The sequence below is a fragment of the Atractosteus spatula genome, chromosome 18 (assembly GCF_055471065.1).
Source record: "Atractosteus spatula isolate fAtrSpa1 chromosome 18, fAtrSpa1.hap1, whole genome shotgun sequence".
NCBI classification, from domain to species: domain Eukaryota; kingdom Metazoa; phylum Chordata; class Actinopteri; order Semionotiformes; family Lepisosteidae; genus Atractosteus; species Atractosteus spatula.
Window position 1 is genome coordinate 18264618 of NC_142723.1, and position 21913 is coordinate 18286530.

The 21913-nt window shown below is 40.7% G+C and overlaps 1 protein-coding gene across 3 annotated transcripts in view; it reads left to right on the forward strand.

Moving 5' to 3' along the window:
- The window catches only part of ints1 (integrator complex subunit 1), a 33143-nt gene extending 13765 nt beyond the window's left edge, over window positions 1-19378 (forward strand). For 2 of the 3 annotated variants that reach the window (XM_088936719.1, XM_088936720.1), the window contains exons 27-48: window positions 72-230; window positions 682-828; window positions 1311-1409; window positions 1724-1848; window positions 2387-2641; window positions 3110-3269; window positions 3980-4111; window positions 5360-5540; window positions 5968-6094; window positions 6649-6779; window positions 7071-7158; window positions 7944-8191; window positions 9188-9317; window positions 10128-10261; window positions 10660-10852; window positions 11937-12064; window positions 12446-12555; window positions 14271-14387; window positions 14622-14692; window positions 15193-15284; window positions 15955-16064; window positions 18684-19378. In XM_088936719.1, coding sequence (XP_088792845.1) covers window positions 72-230; window positions 682-828; window positions 1311-1409; window positions 1724-1848; window positions 2387-2641; window positions 3110-3269; window positions 3980-4111; window positions 5360-5540; window positions 5968-6094; window positions 6649-6779; window positions 7071-7158; window positions 7944-8191; window positions 9188-9317; window positions 10128-10261; window positions 10660-10852; window positions 11937-12064; window positions 12446-12555; window positions 14271-14387; window positions 14622-14692; window positions 15193-15284; window positions 15955-16064; window positions 18684-18799 — 3053 coding nt within the window. In that variant the 3' untranslated portion in view covers window positions 18800-19378. The remainder of the gene's footprint in view (window positions 1-71; window positions 231-681; window positions 829-1310; window positions 1410-1723; window positions 1849-2386; window positions 2642-3109; window positions 3270-3979; window positions 4112-5359; window positions 5541-5967; window positions 6095-6648; window positions 6780-7070; window positions 7159-7943; window positions 8192-9187; window positions 9318-10127; window positions 10262-10659; window positions 10853-11936; window positions 12065-12445; window positions 12556-14270; window positions 14388-14621; window positions 14693-15192; window positions 15285-15954; window positions 16065-18683) is intronic. The other variant, XM_088936721.1, reaches the window with a different exon arrangement.
- The last annotated feature ends 2535 nt before the right edge of the window (window positions 19379-21913 follow it).

Sequence of the window (21913 nt, forward strand, 5' to 3'; positions counted from 1 at the left end):
GTACGGTCATTTCTCAAGTGTCACGTGCGGCGTAAAGCAGGGTGCGAACAGGCTTGTGCTCTGATGGGCAGGAGACGGTGATTTCTACACCCTGCTGGACGTCTGGTTCCCTGAGAAGAAGCCCCTCCCCACTGCTTTCCTCGTGGACACTTCCGAAGAGGCTCTGCTGCTGCCGGATTGGCTGAAACTGCGGATGATTCGCTCCGAAGTCTCCCGGCTGGTTGATGCAGGTCAGCGGCAGGTTTGAGTACCACTGAAGATTTTGTAATGATCGCCCAACAAATGCATTGCAAACTGTTGTGTAAGCTGGGGGTGCATTGCACCACACGGTGTAGTAAAAACCTACCGTAGATTTACAGGGATTTGTTGTCTTTCATTTGTGGATTGTGTGACCGTTCGAGAGACTGATTTGCAGAGGCTGGAAAAACTGAACCTACAAATCAGCTGCAGGAGGTTGTGTGTAAACCTTCAAACTCTTTCCTCTCAACGATCTCGTGAATGAGCATTGGTTCACAGCTGTACTTGTCCTGGTCACGCGCCTCGCATGCCAGCTGAATGTTAAAATGGAGCGTGCATCACCGAGAACTGCAAAGCACATGTATCAGTGAAGCCGCGCTTGTAACTCCGACAGTTCTCCCCAGTTTAAAGGAAGTCAACGTTGTCGGTCATTTTCTCTTCCAGCGTTGCAGGACCTTGAGCCTCAGCAGCTGCTGCTTTTTGTCCAGTCTTTCGGGATCCCAGTGTCTAGTATGAGTAAACTGCTGCAGTATCTGGACCAGGCGGTGTCCCATGACCCACAGACTCTGGAGCAGAACATCATGGATAAGAGTAAGAGTCTTTCTCAGCTTCGCCCTCTAACCCAGTCCTGGCTGATTCTGATTTGGTGAAGTTTGTCTCTGACTTTGTCAACCAGCGTCCCGTGTTTGATTTTTAATTAACTCTTTGAGGCACTGTATTTTCTAAAAATTGAAATGCATGAGCCCCCGTCGCGGCCTTCACCTCCGACATCCCAAGGTTACATTTGTGGGTCTTAATATTCGTGTAGATTTTCTATACACTTTTAAAAATTGCAAGATGCATTTAATTAAGGAACCCGTTAAAAGAACAAAAGGTGGATATAGGTGAGAGGAGGCCGTGTGGCCCATCAAGCATGTTTGATGAACAGGCTCGCTGTCCTGAGGACGTCTCCCAGCCTTCTCTTAAATGATATCGGATGAGTGAATCGGTAGTAATGTAACTGCTGTCTGACAGAGAAAAAACGCAGGTTCGCGCAGTGAATTTGAATTTGCGGTTGTTTCCTCTTGGCTCAGACTACATGGCCCACCTCGTGGAAGTGCAGCATGAGAGAGGAGCCACTGGGGGGCACACATTCCACACCCTGCTGAGTGCCTCCCTGCCCCCTCGAAGAGGTGAGTCCCACTGTACCATCCCACCCGCTTCCTTCCAGTGCCACGCTAGAAATCCACCCTGTGCACCGCAGGGCACTCGGACACGCACACGCTCGCGCCAGGAGTGAGAGACCCGCACGAACACTGGGAGGGAACATACGAACTCCACGCAGATAGCGGCAGTCCCGACGCCACCATGCCGCTGGCTTTGACCAAGCCGTCACTTAGAAGTATTCGTTCGACACAGTAAAGGACCCCTTACAACGTGGTCCTTGAATCTGATGTCAGCGTGCTGAAGCAGTGTGATGTAGCCAGCCTTGGACCTGTAATTTCAGACAGCGCCGATTCGAACCACGCCAAAGTGACCGGGGAGACTCCCCATGGGGCCCTGAGGATCCGGCCGGCCAGCCAGATACCGGTTATTGGGCCCGATGACGACCTGGCTGGGATGTTCCTTCAGGTACCGTGTCTTTAGCTTCAGGTCTGCTGATAAACCTGATTCAGGTTCGCTTGCAGCGTTTGTGGTGACATGATGCAAGCATCTGCAAAGATCCTGAGAGGTTGCCTTATCCCCAGGAGACAAAAAAAGTGTTGGAGAGAATGTTTACCCCTGCATTGGCACTTTTACATGAAAAATGTATTACGATTTTTTTGGGGGAATGAAGATCAAGCACCTTGTATGTGTACAGACAAAAGCGTAAAGGTTTAAAAAATGTGTTGTAGTTGAATTGTATGTACTGTAAGCGGGTAATGGGAAAATTCGTTTTTTTTTTCAGTTTTTCTTTGTTGAAGAAAGATTTATTCTGTGTAAGATTTATTCATTCTTGTGTTGTGCCGCTTAAATGCTGAAGTTAATTGTCACAAATGCCTTGGTATTGTGACCGATTAAAAATGGTTGCCAAAATGTGAAGACTGGTTCGCTTGAGCCGCTGGGTGTGTTGGGTTCCGCCGTGAATGCGCGACTTTGTGATGGACCTGCCGGCCTGCTCTGTCCGCAGCTCTTCCCCTTGAACGTGGACATGCGCTGGCAGAGCTCGAACCCGCAGCAGGTGTCCCTGGCCTTGCAGCAGGCGCTGGCACAGGAGCTGGCCAGGGTCCGGCAGGGCCACCCCCAGGTGACTGGCGTCGCGCTGCGCCTCCTGCAGGCCGTGGCCGCGCTGCTGACCTCGGCGCACAGCGGGGCTCTGGTCTTGGCCATGCACCGTGGCCACGCCGTGTCCTGCCCGCTGCTGCGCCAGCTCCACCTGTATCAGGTAAGATGAGGAGCGGGTGTGGCGTTGGGACACGCAGTTCCCCTGTAGGAGTTCAGTATCCAGACGGTTCGTCCAAAACAGTGTTAAATGTCGTCGTCTGTTTCTGTGGTAGAGGAAATCTTAAGAAAAATTAAAAAAAAATCCTGTTTACTCTAAATATTGATTTTAATTAGTCTGTAGTTTCAGACATAACAGACGTGACAGAATTGGTTTAATAAACTCTGCGTTACGTTAAGTAAATTTGTGTAATCTTTTACAAATAAAGGGTAACATCTCTCATAACTGCTTACTTATTTCTTCAAGAATGATCAATTTAGCTGAAACAGTGACTCAGATGTAATGGACTGTGATTCACGTGTTATTTTGACTTGGTTCCTGGGTTATGCCTTCTTCCTTCAATAACCGCAAATACAGAGTGGCTGGTTGCCACTTCTGTGTCTGAGCCCTGTCTCTCGTTGGGTTTCTCAGCGCTGCGTGCCCCAGGATGTGGCTTTCTCCTCCCTGTTCTTCAAGGCAGTCATGCAGATGTTGACGTGGCTGGAGAATCCCGCTGTGGAGCCTGGCCCCCTCCACGCCCTGCTCAAGTCATTCGCCGCACAGTTCTCCATCAAACACCGCCTGAGCGACGGTATGTTGTCCAGACTGGTTGAGGGGTTTATTGCCCTGCGTACGTGTCCATTGGGACGCTTATTCATGCCCGTCTCTCAGGACACGAGCAGTACAGCAGACAACACAGTACAAAAGATAACACCACACAGTGTAGACGGTACGTTACAAAATGGGTCATAATAAAAAGTAACAAACATCATCATGCAAACGATTCAATCCTCTCTTGCATTTGGTTGGTTTTCCTTCTCTTTTTGTTTCTTGTCCAGGATACCGGATTCATCTAGCTGTTAGCAAAGATAAAAAAAACAAACAAAAAGGATCTCGGGTTTTACAGTGCATATTGAAAACAATAGTTTAAAATGTGACCTGCAGTTTAATGTCTTGTAAAAAATGTGTGTGTTGTTAGATCATTTTAGTAAATTAATTTTGGAGTGGGCAGCACAGTTTCTGAGGTGCCGTGGAGTTAGTATGTTCTTCCTGTATTGCTCTGGGTGCTCTCCTTCCACAGTCAAGAGACATGCTGGTAGGTTGATTAGTTTCTGGGGAAATTAGCCGCTAGGTGTGAGTGTGTGCATGTCGGTGTTTGTGTCTGTGTGTGCCCTGCGATGGACTGGTCTCCCATGACCCTGTATGGGGTGAAAGAGATAGAAGATGGATGGGTGTGTGGAGCTTTAATCGTGCTTGTAAAATAACGGTTACATTTTCATTTTTATTTCGCATCTCCCTCAGTCCGGACGGGTTTTGTTCATCTGGCTGAGGCTCTTGCGTACCATCGAGACTCGGAGGTTGCTGTCCGTGCCGTTATTGCAACACTGAAGGCTGGTGAAAAGTGCAACGCGGAACCAGAACTGATGGGCAAAGGTGAGCTTAGAGAGCAAGATTTGTCTCCGTGTCCCTCTGCATGTTCGTGTGGAGAGGTTTGTAATGCTACTCTTATTGCCTTCTCTCTGCTCTGTTTTATACGCTGCACCAGAAGCGGACCTGTTTGTTATGTCTTGAATTATGAGACTGTGAGAGAAAAACAGTCATTTTCCAAGAGGGGGTCTTGGAATTCTGCCACATAGTTATAACCATCGCCATTTCCTTGAAGAATAATAACTCAGTATATTGTTTTTTTATGGTGGCAGCTCTGCTTTTAATGAGGTTTAAATTAAAAAGCTGAAATCTCTTTTTCGTGATTATAATTTTTCAGTCAGGATGAAAAATTGTACATAGTTATTACACAAGAAATAATAAATGTCCTTAGGCAACTATTCCAGATTTTGTTTTGAGCCATAAGTTTTAGCTTGTTGATTCAGTTGCTGTCTCCAAATCTGTGTTTTTGCCATCTGTTTCTTTTTTTTTACAAGTTTGGCAATGCTTGTCTGCCTCCCTGAGAAAAAAAAAGAATGTTTCTTGGAGATATAAAATGAATAGCATACCCCCTGCTGTGTATCTTCTAGTTATGTTGGATCACAGATGATTAGAAGCTGCTTTTCTTGTTCAGAGCAGACTGTGGTAAAGCAAAAATGCATCCTAGTCAACAACACAACGGTGGCTTCTTCAGTTATTTTGAGCTTGTCGATTTTGGCTTACACAACACTTTCCCTTGTGCATATGTGGCTTGCTTTTTTGCTTGGAAAGCTGGCTGTGCCCTCTACCATTTTAGTGCTAGTTTCCCCTCTTCCTAGCTCAGCGTTGCAGTTCCCAGTTTTTGCTAGCCCAATTTTTATTTTATTAATTTATCTTGTACTTAACATCATTGTTTCTTGTACCTGCCTAATGTAAATATATATATAGCAAGACACTCAGGGTGTCTGCTTAGCATAAGAAAATAGTCATTTATTTTAAACTGTAAGCTGATCTGAAAAACTTTTCTCATGCTAGTTGCAACTATATAATGGCCAGTTCTTCTTAATTTGCTTGTATATACTAATACTATCAATACCTTAGAAAAGGTAGGTCCTCCTGTCCAGGGTGTATCCTGCCTTGCGACAGGGTAGGCTCGGGCTTCCCCGTGGCTCTGTACTGGATACCGCACCTTGTCCTACATGAACAGTTAATTGGAAATAAAACATCAGTGGGATTCAAGAAATACAAATAAACATTGTTTAATCGCTTTGTTTTCAGTGATTAAGGGACTGATAGAGGTCAAGTCCCCTTACCTGGAGGAACTGCTGGCGTTGCTCATGACAGTTGGCATGGAGACGGGCGCTGCCAATCCGGGCACGGGACCTGTTGCCATGGTGAATTCTCTGCTCCTTCAGGAATGTGAAGAGGCGTCAGTCAAAGCAGAATCTGATTCAAGCACGTAAGGAGATCCTGAAAAAGAAGTGTGCTGTTGTGTATTCATTCTGCAGTTGTGGTACAGAGTAATAAAATGGTCCTTTTCCAGTGTGGTTCTCATTTTCTCTGGCCACTAAGGGCCAGCTGCATATATCTGTGAACATACTGACAGTTTACTTTTTTCAAAACTTGTTCCTGAAGTTATTTGTTTCAATGTTTATGCTCCATCATCACTGTGGTCTAGTACAAAAGTCCACAGTCGCCACAATCAGTAAAATGTGTTTCACAGGCTTGTCTATAAAATAAGAATCTTTTTTCCAACAATAAAAGCCTAAACAGAACAGGAAGCGAAGAAATAAACATACATAAAAACATACAAGTATGAAAATTAATGCTTTTAATATCCCGATTGTATTACCACATAAGCGATTTGTACTTTGCTCATTTCTCAGCTTGGATGTCTTGACAAAGACTGTCAACTCCTCTGGGCTCCTGATAGACTGGCTTGAACTGCTTGACCCTGAAGTGATCTCTGTGCTCCCAGACCTTCAGCAAAGACTGCTGTTTTCATGGAACAAGGTAATTTCTGTGACGCTGTGAAGGATGTAAGGGAGTAGGAGTATAAAGAACCTATTATTTTAGAGGCAGTGGAGGAGTGATTGGTGCTCTGGACTCTGGATTAAGAGGTTATAGATTAAAATCTTGGGTTTGGCTGTTGTACCCTTGAGCAAGGTATTGTCTTTACATTGCTTTGGTAAAGTGCCCAGCTATATAGATGAATACGAGGGTAAAAAGTTTTGAAATTGAGAGCAAGTGAATTAATCATATTAATGATTTATTTTTGGTTTTAGTGTCCTTAAATCTAAAATGGCTGAAGTAAACTATTATTGCCATTTCATTTTGTGACCCAGGTGCGGGTATTTTGTATGCTTACTGTATATATAAAATCATAAAAGTATAAAAAATATTTCTAACATCACATAACAAATGCAGAAATTGATGTCAGTATTTCGGTGCAAAAAATATCAATGTATACTTCATGACAAATAGTACAGGTGACCTTAATCCAGGCTGTTAATATTATAAATCCCAGCTGCATAGTATGTGCTATATAGCACTGTTGTTTTTTTCAGAGTAAAGGAAATGCAGGAGCCCAGATACCTTCCTACAGACCATATCTTCTGGCATTGTTGACACATCAGTCAAACTGGACAACCCTGCACCACTGCATAAGCTTCCTCCTCAGCAAACACAAGGAACTGAGGTGAGTGGTTAGAGTAGCCCTTGCAGTTGTCCCTTTTTGGACATTTTTCACAATTGCTTTTCTTTTGTATTCTATTTGTGTTTCTATTGTTGCCTTTACGGTTCTTGTTTTAGAAACTGTAATACATTTTTAAAAATACTGATTGCGTTTTTTTTATAGCTGTACGATGCAGATCTAAGACTTTGGATGCTTTTTCAGAGTGAATTTATGAATTAGTAATAACCTGAACTGAACTGAAATTAATTCAAATGCATTGTGCTGTAAGTCTGCTTTGAAATGCGTCTCCCTTAGACTGGAGCCGTCCTCCTCTCTGGATTTCCTCTGGGCCTGCATTCACATTCCCCGCATCTGGCAGGGCCGTGACCAGAAGACCCCACAGGTGAGCACACAGCACAGCAGCGTCTGACAGACAAGTGCTTCTTCAGTCGCTGTGCCCCACCCACCTCTTTTAATACGCGCAGCGACAGCACAGCTGGGTCAGGAGGTGTAGTAACATGGCAGGCAGGATGACAGGAGTGTCCTGCGTTCATTTCTGGACCTATTCCCCTGCGTATCTGGGACGGGCTCCAGGGTCCTGTGTTCCTTACCAGGAATCAGTGGCTTTCTGATAATGCATATATGGATTGGTGTTACAGTGAACCTGTTACGGCAAAGACAGCCAAAATGTTGAGGTCTTGTTATGCAGCTGCCGTGAGTCACCAATCTCAGTCGTTTGTAAAGAACTGGTATTTCTATGAATATAAAACAGTATTAATAATGAAGAATTAATGAGCCTCGTTTATCATTTTGACAGCAAAATCTATATCATGATGACAGACTTAAATCAACTTACTTTCTTATCTAGCAACTTTGAGATTGTTGGATTAAATTGTAGAACAGTGTTAAATACGTATTAGTTTGTTACGTTATCAATATTGAACTGTTGTTTGTTAAATTATCATATTGTGACAATTTTATCATTTAAATGTTTTTGCTCTAGGTCAGTGTGAAAGTAGAGGCACTTAAAAAGAATTTTTCTTCAGTTATTTTATTTTAAATCTGTGAAAAATTATCAAGTAAAGGGTGTGGTATTAGAGGACCAGTAAAACTAAAAGCTTTATTTCAAAATGCATCCTCTAAAAAAACTATTGATGTATCTGATTAATTATTTTCTTTTTTCCCCAGAAACGTACCGAAAACTTTGTGTTGCGGTTAAAGGCTCCAGAGTTGATCAGCTTGGTGGACCTGATCCTCTCGGAGTCGGAAATGAACAGCCGCAGCCCCCCCCAGAGCAGAAGGAATCTGGACGAGGCCTCCTGCTCTCTCATCCAATCACGGCTGCCCTTACTCCACAGCTGTTGTCATGGAGACCTCGAGAGTGTTAAGAAAGTGTCTGAATACCTGATTAACTGCATCAAGAAGTGGGGAGAGAGGTACAGTCGCCATTTGCCTTTAAATACCTGTTTCAGTTTTGGTGAGATTTGAGCACATTATACCTGTTTTAAGGAAATGTATTGTACTGTAAAATCCTTTGCATTTCTGGTGCATATCAGTACTCAGAAATTGTAGGTTTGCCTTTTTATTATACCACAATTAATATGTTGGAACAATGACAGATTAAGGTGAGGCCCAGACAAATTCAAGTTTTCAATCCACTCAACATCTTTAGATTATAAACCCTGTAACTGAATGGAGTCCCATTGGACAGTGGGAAATGTCTCAAGAGTATCTACTAAGTTCTGGTTTCTAATATACAGTTGACAGGAGGGTTGATAGTTTGCTATAATCTAGCTCCTTGTTTAGTTACATCTTAATGATGGCAGCAGGAAGTTTAAATTTTGACACTCAGGGTCTTCGTAATTGCCAGTTTGTGAGTTGATGGTTGGTTTTTGTTTTCTTTTCATAGATAAAAACATTCAACTTACACTGTGATTGAAAGTGAAAAGTCATTTTAACTGCATCTAGTACCTTTCAAAAGAGATTCCCTGAATCAAATGATAAATGCATGTTTTCTGTGAGGTAGATGCTGCATTCAGGGCGATGTAATATTCCTTCAATTACTGGTGAATTGGAAACTAGCAAAAGTCTCATATCTTATAATCTGTTTGATAGTCTAGTGCATTGAAATAAACACCAAGCGAGAGGATCAAGGGAGGCATTCTACACAAACCCACATTATTCCAGATGTTGTGGAAACCTTGCTCTTTGAAGGATCTAGCTTTTCGTTATTGACCTTGACCTTGACCTTGGCTTTAAAACACGGCTTAACGGATGACGTTTGTGATTTTAAGTGACATCTGCGTGGTGATGCCGGATGTTCGTTGTGATCGCTGTGTGAAGGGGATGAAACGCCCTGAATGGAGAAGGATATTTCCCCATCACTGTCTCATGAGGACATGTTCTCTCTTGGTCTCTCTCCGTTTCCGTAGCGTGATGAGCAAAAGATGTCAGAACCTGCTGCTTCAGATCTACCTGCAGGTGCCAGAGGTGATTCAGCACGTGACTCTGCCTGGCGTCACTCTGAGCAGTGAGGGAGCAGCCGCGGGCAGCACCTGTAAGGTACGAGCCGCGACTTTTCTTTCAGCAGTAGTTCAAGGGGAACTGCAGTCCCGATGTCTCGGCCCTCGGTAAATCTCAGTGACCAAATAAATTCACTGACGGCATAGAAAAAAAATGACAAATTCTGAACAACGCACAAAATTGTGAGCTTTGTGAAAGTACTGGAATCACCGTGGTGTTGCAAACTCGCATGGTGATGTGAACATACGCTTCCAGCTCACAAGTCACTGTACTGACTAATGTTAATGCGATGTAGGAGCGAATAAGTGCAGGGTGTGCTGCAGACATTTCACTGCACAAATGTTCCAACGTGCCCTGCATGCAGAGTTAACGAGTAAGCGGTATTTGTCAGCAAAACCATCTCGAAATCGCGAGTAATATGTCTGCTGGATTAAAAGAGCCGTATTCACAAGCCTGCTTGTTTGCAGTGTCGTAGAGTCAGTTCAGATCCCCGGAAGTTTTGTTGCTTCGCTCTGAATCGCAGAACATGGCGCTGCGCATACCTGGACATTTTGTCTAGTTTGTGGTGTAAATTGGAGGTTTTACATGTAACTGTGTACATTTTACTTTCGTTGTGGTTTGAAATGCACTCATCAGTGCTGACTCTATCTAACCCCAAAATATAACTAAGTTGCAGTTTCCGTTTTAAGAAAACTGCAGAATTACTTTAATTGCAAGTGACTACAAAGTGGACAAATCCTTTTTTGAGAAAATGAGTATCATTTGTCTTGCTGCTACTCTTGCATGTGAGCTGCTCCCGGTGAAGTACGTAATATGGTGCTTTCCCCTTTCTTCCCCTGTGTCGTCTAGCTGGATGTCCTGGTTCACCGTCTCATCACTCTGCTGGCAGACACAGGCGAATCCAAATCCGCAGAGAGCCGCATGTCTGATGCCAACATGGCCTGCAGGAAGCTAGCTGTCGCTCACCCGGTCCTCCTCCTCCGGTAACTCAGCTGGGCCTGTTGGTTTACAATGAATGAGAAAATACACTGGTGTTCTCTATACCGCACTTTATGCCTCCCTTGTTTTCATGTACTGTATGTAATAGAGAATAAGCACAAATAAAAACTCCAGCACAGAGATGTTTCAAATAGCACAAATAGTGACAATATTTTCATTCCATTGGTGAATATTGTCTTCCTACTTAGCTGCTTCTTACAGCCTTAAGAAGTCTCTGCTTTAATGTAGTCATTTGATTAAATATGCCGACTAAATCCTGTAATTTAATATTTATCTAACGAAATGTCTTTTCTGTTTTGCATGATCAGACACGCTCGTCCTGTCTGGGCTTTCACGGTTAAGGAGTCCTTCGAAAGTTAATTCAGAAAGCTTTCTCTTCCAGACATTTACCTATGATTGCGGCTCTTCTGCATGGACGCATCCATTTAAAGTTTCAGGAATTCCGCCAACAAAATCACCTGACATTCTTCACTCATGTCCTGTCCATTCTGGAACTCCTGCAGCCCCTTGTGTTCCACAGTGAGCACCAGAGGGCGCTCCAGGACTCACTCTTAACCTTCATCCAGGTCCTTCAGGTACAGAAAAGCTTAAACTGATTGTTTCAGACCAGTTCAATCCATGTGGATTGTTATCTTCCCGGGCTACTGGTACTTTAATGTAAGATCTGTAAAAAGAAACTATTCACAGCCTTCAGATAAGCTATGTGCAATTAAATTATTTATTCAACAAGCATAGAAGAACTCTGAAGAAGCTTTCCCTCTTTTAGTTAGAATGCATTTGCAGTTCAAATATTTAATCATTTTTTTAAAAGATTCAAAATGCACTGGATGAATTTGGATAAATTGCACTTTTTCTAAAAGGTATCAATCTTCGAGGTTAAATGAATGAATGTGGACAGCTAGCCCAAGCAATAAAAAGTATTTTTTTTGGTTTATTTTGTAATTAATTTTGGGCAGTATGACGATATGTCAGTCGACACTGCTGCCTCACAGCTGTTGGGTGCTGAGTTCCATTCCAGATGGGGACAACATTTTGTAAGCTGTTTGTATGTTCTCCCCATATTTATATCGGGGTTTGTCTTGTACTCAAGTGTTTCTCTTGACTTCTATTGACTTCGGTTAATTGGTTTTTCTAAATTTACCCTTTGTTTGCCTGTCCTGTGATGGACTACTGTCCCTTTCAAGATGTAGTCCTGCCTTGAGACCTGTGGTTCCAAATTAGGCTCTGGATTTCTGTGATCCTTAAAAGCGGTATACGGCTTTTTAATAATTAATGTTTAATTTATCTGGCATTTTTAGGTATCCGTGCATTTACACACACTGGGATTGGTATTATCAATCATTTAAAAGGTTTGCACTCATATTCCCTGTGGATTTTGGAGCACAGACGTACTATATAGGTATGATGTTTCACCACAGTGGGGGAGAATAAGACCAAGCATTATTTCTTAGAAAAACTGGGAACCTGATAAGTACTGCCTCGCTTCATTAAAAATGTTTATCTTGTCACTTGGGTTTAACTGTGCTCTAATTAGTGTTTGGCCATCACAGATCCATTGTCACTTTCCTTGTGAAAAGAAGTCAATAAGTCACTTTGACTTGAAATGTAACCTGACCTCTTTTCCTTCTTGCAACACTAGCTTTGTTTTCCTGTCTGCAGAATTTCAGGAAGTCGTCAAGACAGCTTTCAACCTTCATCAGTAAATTTGTCCAGTTTATTCAGAAATACATTACCCATGATGCCAACGCTGCCGTTCCTTTCCTTCAGAAGCATTCTGATATCTTGCAGTGAGTAGTCCCACAAGAAATATTGTCTTTAATTCTTTAATTTTTCAAAAATTATAAACACATTTTCTTCAATGTAGAGTTTGTAGAATCGGACAAGGTATTGGAGGGTTAGTCAGGATATTAACTCCAGTAATTTTAGCTGTGGGAGTAGATGGTGAAGGGTTTAATTTGTCTGCTTGTTGTCTGTAGAAACAACCTGTTCACTTAGTGGCCAAAAAGTAAGTTTATGTTTAACTTTATTTTTTAATATGATTATGTGAGTACTTTTAGCTTCTTAACATCCTGACAATGTTATCATTCTTAAGATGAACATTTTACAAAGCTGACTGAGTCTGAGACTAAAAACTGCAATAATAAAATATTTTTTTTAATCTTTCCTAGGGGCCTTTCTTCAGAAAACCCTGACTTGGTGCAGCTCAAGTCTCTGCTGGCTGGACTGACTCTGCCTGTGAGGAGTGGCGCGTCAGAGACTGTAACTGAAGACAGAGAAGGTGTGTGTGCTGTTGCCCTACTTCTTCCACTGGATACATGGCCCCTCAGCACCTAGGCACTTGGTTCTGCTGTTACCTGCATAACTAATCACTTTTTACAAATATTTGGCAAGTGTACATATTCAGTAGAATATAAAAATAAACCACCACTAGCTTAGGCAGTGGTTCAAGTGTCAGCAGCAAGCAGCCTCTGCAGGACAACCACTAAGGAAATGAGCAACAGAACAGCTACAAATGGGAGATGGCTGTTCAGCCCATCTAGAGCTCTTGATTTTCTCAGTGCTGTCAGCTTTGACAACATGGCTGGGCAGCTTGCTCCGTGCTACAAAACCTCTTCCTTCCACCTCTACATGGTTTCAGCTGGTGTCCTCCAGAGTCAGCAATAAAAGACAAACTAAAGATTGAAACCATAGGACTGATTACTTGAATCGGGTTCCTTTTTAGTCTTCTCTGTTCGTGATTAAAAAGGTTAAATTATTTTCGCCTGTGTGGGACACTCCTTTGAGCCCAGGAATGTTGCTGTTTGATCTTCTCTGAACTGATTCTAGTGCTGAAATATCTTTTTTTGACTTGACAGCCAAAGAGGTACACAGTATTCTAAATGAGGTGCTGCTAGTGTAAGCAGCTTTAACATATCTTAACAGTTCTTTTACATTAACTATATACCCCCTCCACAAGTCTTTACTTAAGTTGTAAGCGACTGTTTCTGAGCCATTGCATGGAGAATTGCTATTCATGATATTACAGAGATTCTCTCTTATCTTCCCTGGCTGTGTGGGAGAGAGCAGGAGGGACAGCAGAGCAGAATTGCAGGGTTGTTGCCTTTGAATGGTTACCAGGTGCGTGTGCTGATCACAGCAGGGGTAGAGCAAGCAGCAAGCAGGCCGTGGGGCAGAGAGAGAAAGCAAACTTCACCTCCTTCTATGGGGGAAAGAAAGTAAATAAAGATGGGAAAAACATTTTAAAATAATAAACTTAGAATAATTAAACACCAAGTATAATATTGTTTAGTGATCAAACACAACTTACTGAGTCAATAATAAAATAACTTGAAAGAAGCTATGGTCTTGGCTTCAAAATTATGGCTCAGTAGCTTGTTCCACACTCCCACCACACTTTTCGTAAAAAAAAAGAGCCTGCGTTTTATTTTTGTATTTTATTTAGTACGTTATGTCTGTTGTTGTGCTACCACAACACAAGAAAGGTACATTATTGATACGACGGCTCTGGTATCGGTGTAGAAAATAGCATCCAATAACATTTCCTAGTGCAAGTAAATATTCTGTTGTAATAGGCTGAGTCTTTTAGTCTTGAACAGAGGAGTCGATGTGGAGATCTGATTCAGGTGATCTAAATCCTCAGAGGTATTGACCCAGTCTGTGCTGAGTACTACATGAGAATCAACAGTGAACCATTAACCTCTGGCTTCTTGTAAGGGGCTGTTGGATGAGATCTCTTGAGCAGTTAAATCCTATTTCTTATGTTCTTAGCTTATGGCAGCTCATCGAGGGTTGTAAATATTCGTGTGTCTCATGCTGCGCTGTCCTTTCTCTCCGACAATGTAAGGCAGCTTTTGCAAAAGAAGGAATATTTTTGATATCTCATGAATATATGTGAAGGGGAGGGAAAACTCTAGTAGAAGGAGATTGAAATTGTTTTTGTAGAAGTGGAGGTTGTTAATGAGCATTAAAGTCATTGCTCTTGATTTCTCTCAGCAGAAGAGTCTTCAGCGGGATCTCTTCCTCTCGTCAGTATCTCAGCCTCTGCTCCACTGACCGCGTCTGACATGGCCAAGTACCTCAAGAACATCGCCAGAGGAGAGGCCATTGAAGGTGACTTAGCCGTATGAAAATGTTTGCAACACATGCTGTAACAAATCAACGCATTGTACTTTAAAATGTGAAAAAACGATTGTATACTTATTTTCATTAAGACTAAAAAAGTTCTGTGGTGCTTGGAAAAAGTCACAGCCTTTAATTAACTGTATAGTTAAAAGCTGTTCTGTGCATACGTGAGCTGTTTTGTTTTCATGGAATCCCCCTAAATAGTCTTTGTTTTAATTGCAGATATCTTGGAGGTCTTAAGTGAAGTGGACGAAAAATCAAAGCGAAGCCCTGAAATAATTCCCTACTTCACTGTAAGTGCAAATGATGTTAGAGTCTGTTGTCCAGGAGGGGGCAGTGTACTGTAGTTGGTAAGTCTTTGCTCTCATAACTGGTGGGTTATGAGATCGAGACCCCGCTGCTGAGCCGCACCAGTCCTCCCAGTTGTGTGAAGCTGATCCGCATTGCTGGGGGCAGTCCCTGCAGTGCACTGGTATCCTGTCCAGGAGTGGGGTCTCCCCATATCTCATCCGCCTAATGTTGTGGGAACATTATCCGCCTCCCTTTTATCAAGGATAACTTGAGAACACATGGAGGCTTTTAAATAATTACAGCCGTGTGGTTGGCTGAATGCTGTTTTGATTCATCACTACACTGAGGAGGTGAGTGATGGTGCAGTCTATGGGACAAATAAAAATAACTTTTCTATTCTATTTTTTTAGAATAGTGGAGTTGGATTTTGTCTCTGCTTCACAAGTGGTTATGATTCAAAAAGCATAGGTAAAACTCACCTCTTATTTCTTTTGCCTTTCAGAGTGATTTGCAAAGGCTGATGAGCTCTTCTGAAGAGCTGTGCCGTAATATGGCCTTCAGCCTGGCTCTCCGCTGTATTCAGAACAACCCCAGGTATGACATGGAGTATATGCAGTTCCTGCCCCGCATGTCTCAAAGTTCATTCATGGGACTGCTTTTCTTGTCCATCCACTGCGGCAGCCATGTGGAGTGGCATTTAGAGACTTGTAACTGGGAATTTGTGGATTCATATCCTGTGTTGGACACTGCTGTTGTGCCTTTTAGCAAGGTACTTCACTGAGATTGCCCCAGTAAAGTGTCCTTGCTCTATAAAATGTGTGCACTTCAGGTGGTCAATGAGACTTTGTTCTGAGTTTACTTATTTACTTAAATGAAAATTGTTATTGTTTTTGTGAAGGTACATATTTGTGTCTTGGTTTAACCTAAGAGATCAGTATGTACTTATTAAGGTTGTAATTTTCCATACCATACATGTACATTTCTTAAACATGTCAAATGAGCCACCTGCTTTATGTGTCTGGGGGTCTGCTGATGCTTTAATACAGCTCTTACAGTATGTGTTGATCTTCATGGCACTTAGGACACCAAGTGAATTGATGTAAAGCAGTTATTATAGTTTTGTGAGTTAGTAGTTTCTAAAGCCAACATTGTTTTACTCATCATACTAGGTTATATGTTTCTACAAAATATGTGTGGTTATGGTTGTGCATTATATTGTAAATGTACCATTTCATAACATGAAATGTTTTTTTCTCTCATACAGTATGGCAGCTGATTTCTTACCAACGTTTATGTACTGCCTGGGGAGTGGGAACTTTGACGTGGTTCAGACAGCTCTGAGGAACCTACCAGAATATGTACTGCTGTGTCAGGGTAAGGCCGACATCACCTGGATCTGGATAAAAAAGCACAAAATTCTGGATAAAAAGCACATATCAGTGTAGCATTACGGCTTAATACATTTGACCACAACCAGACATGAAGATGCAGTTTTTTGTTTTGCGTAGATTTAGTTTTTGAGCAGCTTTTGTACATATTAATAGGCTTCCAAGTGGTCAGATTTTAATAGTGTATTGTAATTTACAAATTCATTTTAAGTTTACAGTCTTTGCAACCAGAATGCAGTCAGACTATTGGCAAGTTGTTATTATTGATAAAGACCATCCAGACTTTACAAGAATGATTAAGATCAGTGTTGTGTCAGCAATAAGGCTGTAATATCTCCTACTCAGATTGGAGCTAACTTTTTAATCCAGTAGTCTTTAGTTTTCAACAACTTCTCTTACTTCATAATTATAGTTTGCTGCTTCCTGGTTGGATTGGTTGTAATCCATCTCAAACACCAAGACTGTTTTTGTTATATTGTATGAAACAGTGGATTTCCCTGGGTGTTGCATTACTGTAAGAAACTGACAGCAATTCACAATCCCCAGATAACAGTGGCGCAGTGAGATGGCAGAGCAATGAGGAAGCACAAGCTGTGCTTGGTGTGTGCTGTAAGGAAATAATCTTCCTCAAAATGTATACAACTGAGCCTTTTGCCCCTAGATGTACTTCTCCTCAGGCCTTAGAAACACCTGGCATATTTCAGTTCTCTAAGAGTAGGTCCATTTGCTGGTGCTTTTCATCTGTAGGATGGTGGAATTCACTCACATGGTCTTGTTTTATTGTCTGTCAAGGAGGAGTGAATGACCCTACTGTTAATATACTTAGCTGGTCTTCCTGGACTAGCCATTCATCTGCTTGCTATTTACTTACCATTTTAGTCATATTTCCGAGATGTTTCTACCTTTATATTCTGCCTCCCCTGTACTAGTTATTCTAATGCCCCGTGTCTGCCTTAGCAACAGCTTATGGTTGGTGGATAATTGCAGAGGAAACATGAAACATCTCCCCAGTCTGACCATCTGCAAATTGCATAGCTCTCCAGAGATAGTGTAGCCAGTCAGCAGGGGGCTTGAATGAGCCATCTGCATGCCCTCATTATTTACTGACCTATATTAGCTAAATAGTACAATGTTAAATGACTATGCCATAATGCATATTGATATAACTAGTCTACCCCCACCAGAACACAACAGCATGTTTTCAAATACAAAATACATTATAGCCAATAATTTCACTGGAGCACTTAGAATGGAGTGTTTTGTAGATCTCATTAACTTGTAACTAGACAACTTGCATATTCCCGCAGTTCATTTAAATTGAAGCGGCAGTCTTGGTACCTGGCCATTTGAGTCATATCTGATGCAGCTACCCTTTTCTTTAACAAAAACAACTTTTTTTAATCGTTTCCCAAAGTATTATAAAATCAAGTGATCTCCAGTTTCCTCTTAATACAACCATTAAGTTTTTCCCAGCAGAATATCAGAAACAGGCCAAGCTTTTTAATCAGTAATTAAAATAAATGATCATAACCCCCAACTTGTTAAGATATTGTGAATGATATATCCCTGGTGTTGGTATAATTGGAGGCACCTGAGATTGTCTTTGTTCTCTGGTGCAGTTTTGGTGAAAAGATTAACTTTTCTGGCACAATGGGTTAAATATTTACTAAAAATGACAATACACACACTAAAACAACACAACAAACAAACAGCACACAATGTACACTATGTACAAACTTTCTAGAAAGGCGTTTCAGAGCCCTATATCTAAAACGTTTCACTTTATCACTTTGACTTTTGTAGCTTCTGCATCATTTGCCAGACCTTGTGTTTTGGTATCATGTGAATTTGACCAGGTAATAACAATGCCACTGTCTAGATTGCCGATTTAAATGGGGAAGCAGTTTTTGTTTCTTAATTCCTGAATCACACTAAAAACAGCTCCAGACCTCGCGTGTTGCACTGGCACTCACCCTCATAATAATTCACTTCTTTCTTGGTAAAACAGCCCAAACCCCCACTCTTCAGTAAACTCCAAACTTGGTAGGTATTGTGATTTACTCACAGGATAGTCACACCATTAACAGTATGTGGGTAATGTCTTGCTTGGAAGCTTTCTTGCTGTTTTCTGTTTTTCAACTATATAGTTTATTGTTCTGATTTTAGGTGTATTGGATGTTTTATTATTAATAAGTATTATAATGTTAGGAACAAGTAAAGGTTAATTCCATGTTCAAAAGAGAAGAAAAGAAACGCAACGTTTCGGCTGTAGAACCTTCTTCGGGTGTCAGTTATATAATAATATTATTACAGTACATCCCATGTTAGATGTTTTAGGTTGTGCGTGATCTATTGTAATTAATGCACCACAAACACTTTGCCTGAAGGGAGGAATCCATGACACCCAGACCACGAGAGGTTTGTTCTCTCCCACTGGGAGTTGTTGTTTTCCTCTCCTCTGTGCCAGTGTGGTCTTTTGTTGCTGCACAGTGCTGTCAGAGGCTCTATAATTCTGTAAACCTCTCTGTGGCAAACTGTTGCAAGGGTTGCCAGGGCAGATAAGGGATTGGGTGGCCGCTGACATCCTCTTGTTTGTCCTCTACAGAGCATGCAGACATCCTCTTGCACAAAGCCTTCTTGGTGGGAATTTATGGTCAGATTGACACCAGTTCAATAATTGCCGAATCCATGAAGATCCTGCGCATGGAAGCGACAACCTAAATCCCAAAGTGGACAACCTGACTCATTCTTCACTTACGAAAGCCTCACATATTCCCTCAGCTATCCCTCCACAGGATAACAGATGAAATTATATTCATTGAGAAAGCAGGTTACTGACGAGAAACCTCCTGGCTAAGCTTCTATAAAGCAGTTAATACTTTTTCTAAGGAAATAAGGGTTGATGTAAATATTGTTTAGTGTTTAAAGTCCTGTATTATATCATATGCACTGAGCCGGGTGGACAGTGAGGAGTACAGGAAAAAATCTGAGTTCTCAGACACTGGAGACGAATCATGTGACAAAATGTGTTAAGCAGTTCATTTCTGTCACATTTCTGTATATTCCATTGTTTCCTGGTTCCAGTTTAATACCATCCCTTTGCTGTTATAGAGCAAGTAGTTTGGTTCACAGATTTGAGGGTGGCTGTAAACACAAGTCTTTTATTTGGTATTGAACTTTCTTAGACTGATCCTACAAGAAGCTCATTTGCTGCTTTCTGTGAGGACAAGAAGTATTTTCCAAAAGCTTCCTTTTTTAACATTTCATTATTCATTAAAAATTAAATTAAAACCTGGCTTACTTGTTCATGTGTGTGTTTTGGTTTTGCTATATGTTTCATTTGGCAGATGACACAGAAAATAGTTTGACCTTTTTGTCAAAAGGTATGAAAAATAACTTTCTACTTTTTGTAGTTAGATACATACTCTTAAATTTAAAGGGTTGACAATCATTCCTCTTTCTGTTTACAAACAATACTGCCATGCTGTGGTATTCTGATGTTTGATAAAGCTACAAATTCCAACTTGACAACTTGTTCTGTAGCTTACCAATTAAATTTACACCTTTTAATGTATATTTGCATTTGACATTTTTCTCAGTATTCCAAACTGTATTTCAATGCCTATAAAGGAAAAAAAAAGAATCACTTTAAGAAAAAACAAAGTGTTGTTGGTTAGACACGCTGAAAAGCTTTGCCTTGCAAATAAAACCGAGTGTTAAAACCCAGAAAAGGAATTCACAATTTAAGGTAGTTCATATAAGTTTGATCATTTATCTCTCTGGTTGTACTTTGTAAACAGCTGTTTAAAAATATTAACAGTTAACAGCCTGTTTTGAGCTTCAGCTATGGTTGTGACATTTCTTTTGTGGTCACCACATCTCCTTACACTTTGTGTCTAGAGTCTTAACACCTGGCTATAATGTTTAATTGCAAAGAATGTTAACTCCCGCTGGGTTTGCAGGTAATTTCTGTGTGAAGTCATTGGCTATTGTTTTGCATTTTACCTGCAAAGACACTAAAGAAGCTGTCTTCTGTACCATGCAAGACTATAATGGAAAAGTTGATCCAAGTTTGAAACCTCAGTGTGGATTCCTTAGCAGTCTATACAGTACATATTTTTGATCTATGAAAAGCTTTTTATTACATCTAAGCATTAATTACATTTCGTATTCTACATATCACATGCATTTCCATTTTTTAAAAGTATTAATTTAAAAACTATCTTACACAATGGGAAATTAACTGTTGGCATGTCAGAAGCCAATTTGTTTCTTAAAGGTTTATACCTAAATTTTAAGATTCTTGATTATACTAAATTGAATTTCCATTGGAAAATGTATTTTAAGATGTATTTGAGCAGAAATGCATCCTAAAAGTCACAGCTAATTTTCCATGTAGAATACTAATGTGACGAGCTGTTAAGCCGCTCTTATCAGCTCTCTCACTAATGAGCTGGTTTAATGCTTGTGCTGCAGTCATTAGCTCCGCAGTAATTAATGATCATTTAATCAAAATGATACAATGACAAAAAATTAAATGATGCAAAATCAATACTTTACACTTAAAAAACATACTTGCATTTTTTTCTGATGCTTACTGTACATTAATATTGAAAAATAGTTGATAATAGCTTTACTGTTTTTTATTAGAAATAGATGAAAGCTGTGGCAAAAGCAAATTTGTAATAAAATCAAGTTATTTAATATCTTGTTACTAATATCGGTTGATGTCCTTTTGATAGAAAGAGGAAATGAAAGGCCAGCCATGCAAGGTGATGTGACTTCAAACTGTAACAAATTGACCAAATCTGTACTTGTTTAATCACACAAATCACAACATTTTAAGATGATGCAGACAACTGTTTTTCCTAACCTGAAAGCTCATTCTGTTCATGCCAGTGTGTGGATCATTTTTCAGTGAAGGTAGCTGTTGGGAAGTTTTGTTATTTCAAGAGTGAAATAATATTATCTCTGGGTGAGATAAGCCCACATTGAGGGTAGAGAAGGTGCTGTCAAACACAAAGATTGACAGGCACTCTAAAAAAATGCACACAATAGCAGTGATGAAAGCTAGCTCCTCTGTAGTGCTTTCTTCTGTTGGTTAGTCACACCAAGTTCAGCGTTATGCACTGCTTTTAAGATTTTATAAATGCTGAGAGCAGTGTGGAAGAAATTCGGAGACGTTTTTCACCACATCCGTTCAAGTGGCTGTTTTGTTTTCATCGTGGTGACTTTTGTAAAATGTAAACACTCTGCATTCCTACACATTTACAAGACTTACGTCATAGTTTGAAAGTTTTATGTATTTAAATTCCAGATTTTGAAGTTTATTGAGAATTTCTGGGGAAGGCAGTATAAATATGCATTCTCTTTTCACATTTTTGGGGGAAAACAAAAAAGATTTGGGAGGATCTATACCAGTGTGCAGAATACCGCGGGGGAAAAAAATTCCTTCAGGCTTTTTGATTGTAGTCAGAAATTTACAGACTGATGGACACAAAGAAAACTTAGTGCTGCTTTTAATGCTTGTAACATTTCATTATCTTAGAAAGAACACTGTTCTAGGTTTCGGCCTTAAAGACCAAGAATGATGGGTATGAATCATAATTAATTATGGGTATGGATTTTAATTATACTGTTTTGAAATCAGCTTGCCAAAAGGGTTTTTAATTCAAAACTCGTATTGTTTGCCTTCAGTTTCAAAACATCGAGCTTTTGTCTGATTTATACTGCACATCTCACATAATAATTATTTGTTTTCCATTGAGGGTTTTTCAATTGCTTGAATGTAATTCAAGCCTTGTTCACATATTCAAGACAGCTAGCACAAACCTA